At 45.6% G+C, this 2,500-nt stretch overlaps 1 protein-coding gene across 3 annotated transcripts in view; it reads left to right on the plus strand.

The window, feature by feature from the left end:
- cadm1b (cell adhesion molecule 1b) overlaps window positions 1-2,500 on the plus strand; it is a 221,184-nt gene that overhangs the window by 171,866 nt on the left and 46,818 nt on the right. For all 3 annotated transcript variants that reach the window (XM_062521189.1, XM_062521188.1, XM_062521190.1), the window contains one exon: window positions 1-85. This exon is cut by the window's left edge and continues 88 nt beyond it. In XM_062521189.1, the coding sequence (XP_062377173.1) occupies window positions 1-85 (85 nt within the window). The remainder of the gene's footprint in view (window positions 86-2,500) is intronic.

Raw genomic sequence — 2,500 nt, forward strand, 5'->3', positions numbered from 1 at the left:
AACAAATCCTACAACGGCACGTACCGCTGTGTGGCGACCAATCAGGTGGGAGTGACCTTCGAGGACTACACCCTCTATGTCTACGGTGAGTGGACCGCCTGGACATCACGACGCAACGCGACGTGACGGGTCACCGCACAGTCACGCCGATCACATTCTTTTGTTCTCTCACAGTCTCTTTGTCTCTTGTCTCTTCTACCTCTCTCAAATTATCTGTCACATTTTAAGACAGCATGTGTGTGTGTATTTCTCAAAACAAACAAGCACCACACACCGCGCTGCTGACTAAAGCCTGTAACCTGCTCAGAATCGTTAGTTCTTTCTTCCAAAAGTAAATATTTATGGCAATTAGCATCTCAGTGACATCTGAATGAAAAGCCCTTCTGCCAATATTTATAAACAAGACAACATGCCAAGTCATCCTTAGTCGTTCTTTCATATTTCTAAATGTTCAGGATTGCTCTTCCTCACAGTGATTGATCATCAGAAATTGTCTCCAACAAAAGCTATTTGTATTATGTTGAATGGTATCCATGACACTGTTCCTAACCCAGAGAGTTCGCAACTGGGTGTAGTGGAACACTTTAGAAGAAAGTAGAACATTATTTTAAAGAAACTTTACAGAACATTTACAGGCATTTACAGTACGACCTGGTCGGAAACAAAGGGAAGCCTTTCTTACTGTACATGCCAAAGACATTCCTAGTGTACCAAGATGGACGGCACAGTGGCATGTTGTTTTTTACGAAACGCGAAATGAGACTCTGGGAAAGGTAAGATTTTGTGTCCTGCATGTTATGACTTATGACACAATGAACAGATGTCTAGATGTCTTGGAGGATATAACCATTCAACAGAGAAGCTGAACAAACTGTGATCAACACAATATCATGTAATTGGTAATGTATTGTACCTGTAGAGAATCTCTTTTGTCATCAAGACAATTTGTATGAATGTATGCATGACATTATTATTATTATTTTTTTTTTATAAGAAAAGGGCTCAAAACTGCTGATGTTATCATGTGCATAGGGTACTTGATGACATGGAGGATGATTTGAGCTTTTTGCCTTTATTCAGATAAGATAGATAGTGATGAGACTTACAGGAAGGGAGTGGTAGAGAGAGAGAGAGAGAGAGAGAGAGAGAGAGAGAGAGAGAGAGAGAGAGATGGGGTGGGAACATGACCCGGAACAGGAAATGACCCGGGCTGGTCTCGAACCCGTGGACCCGAACGTGACGTGGCCACTGTAGCCAGTTGCACCACAGCAGACGCATTTTGAGCTCTGGAGTAATGAAGCAATAAGCAAGTGAGAGCGACGCTGCCGCACCCTGGAGTCCACTCGTGTTTGTATGCTTAAGCACTGCCGGCCTGTCAGCAGGATTCATCGTTTGACTTGCTTCTCCACATGGCTGTGTGTGCGAGTGGCAGGTTCGGTGTTAATGCGCTAAACGTAATCGGTGAGCTCTCTTTAGATCAGTAATCATGATAACAGCGTGCTTGTGGCTCCGAGAGAGTGTGTGTGTGTGTGTGTGTGTGTGTTTGCATGTCAGACACACAGAGCTGTCATTCTCTATTAGTGATGGCCGCCTCTGCGGATGGCTTCAGATCACTGGCTTTGTAAGCCTATGATGGGAGATTGTTGCCAGAGATTTTTCCCCTGCTGAAGCGAATCTGAATGGAAATCACATTCCCGACTACATTTAGAGGTGTCAAAGTAGCAGACAGGTGTGTGTGTGTGTGTGTGTGTGTGTGTGTGTGTGTGTGTGTGTGTGTGTGTGTGTGTGTGTGTGTGTGTGTGTGTGTGTGTGTGCGTGTGTGTGTGTGTGTGTGTGTGCGTGTGTGCGCATGAGTGCTTGCATGTGTGTCTGTGCACGTGTTGGTGTGAGTGTGTCTGTGTGTCGCCAGTCTCTTTGTGTCAGTATGTGTGCCTGAATATGTAAGTGTGTGTGCGAGTGTGTGTCACTCATCACTTTGTTATTTTGTGTCTGAATGTGTGAGATTGTGTGTGCATGGATATGTGTGTGTCATCACCTGGCTTTTGTGAGTGTGCATGTGCGTGTGTGTATGTGTGTGATTGTGGGACTCTTTATGTATGTGTGACTCAGTGGGTGTGTGTGTGTTCAGATGTGCGTGTGTGTGTGTGTCTGTGTGTGTGACTCACTGTGTGTGTGTGTGTGTGTGTGTGTGTGTGTGTGTGTGTGTGTGTGTGTGTGTTTTTGAGCAGTGTTTGACAGCCCGTACCTGGCTGATGTACTGATCAGAGATTACTGGTGGAGACGCCGGGAGATGATGCACTCGCCGTCAGTGCCTGGCAGATGGTGACATCTGTTTTCCCGACACTCACTCACACACACACACACAGAGAAACACACACACGCACACACACGCACACATACACACACTGACACACACATGCACTCACAGGCCTGCAATTATCATCTCTCACACACACACGCCTACAATTATCATCTCTCATACACAACCAATGGCATATGC

The sequence above is a fragment of the Sardina pilchardus genome, chromosome 19, assembly GCF_963854185.1.
Source record: "Sardina pilchardus chromosome 19, fSarPil1.1, whole genome shotgun sequence".
Lineage (NCBI taxonomy): Eukaryota > Metazoa > Chordata > Actinopteri > Clupeiformes > Clupeidae > Sardina > Sardina pilchardus.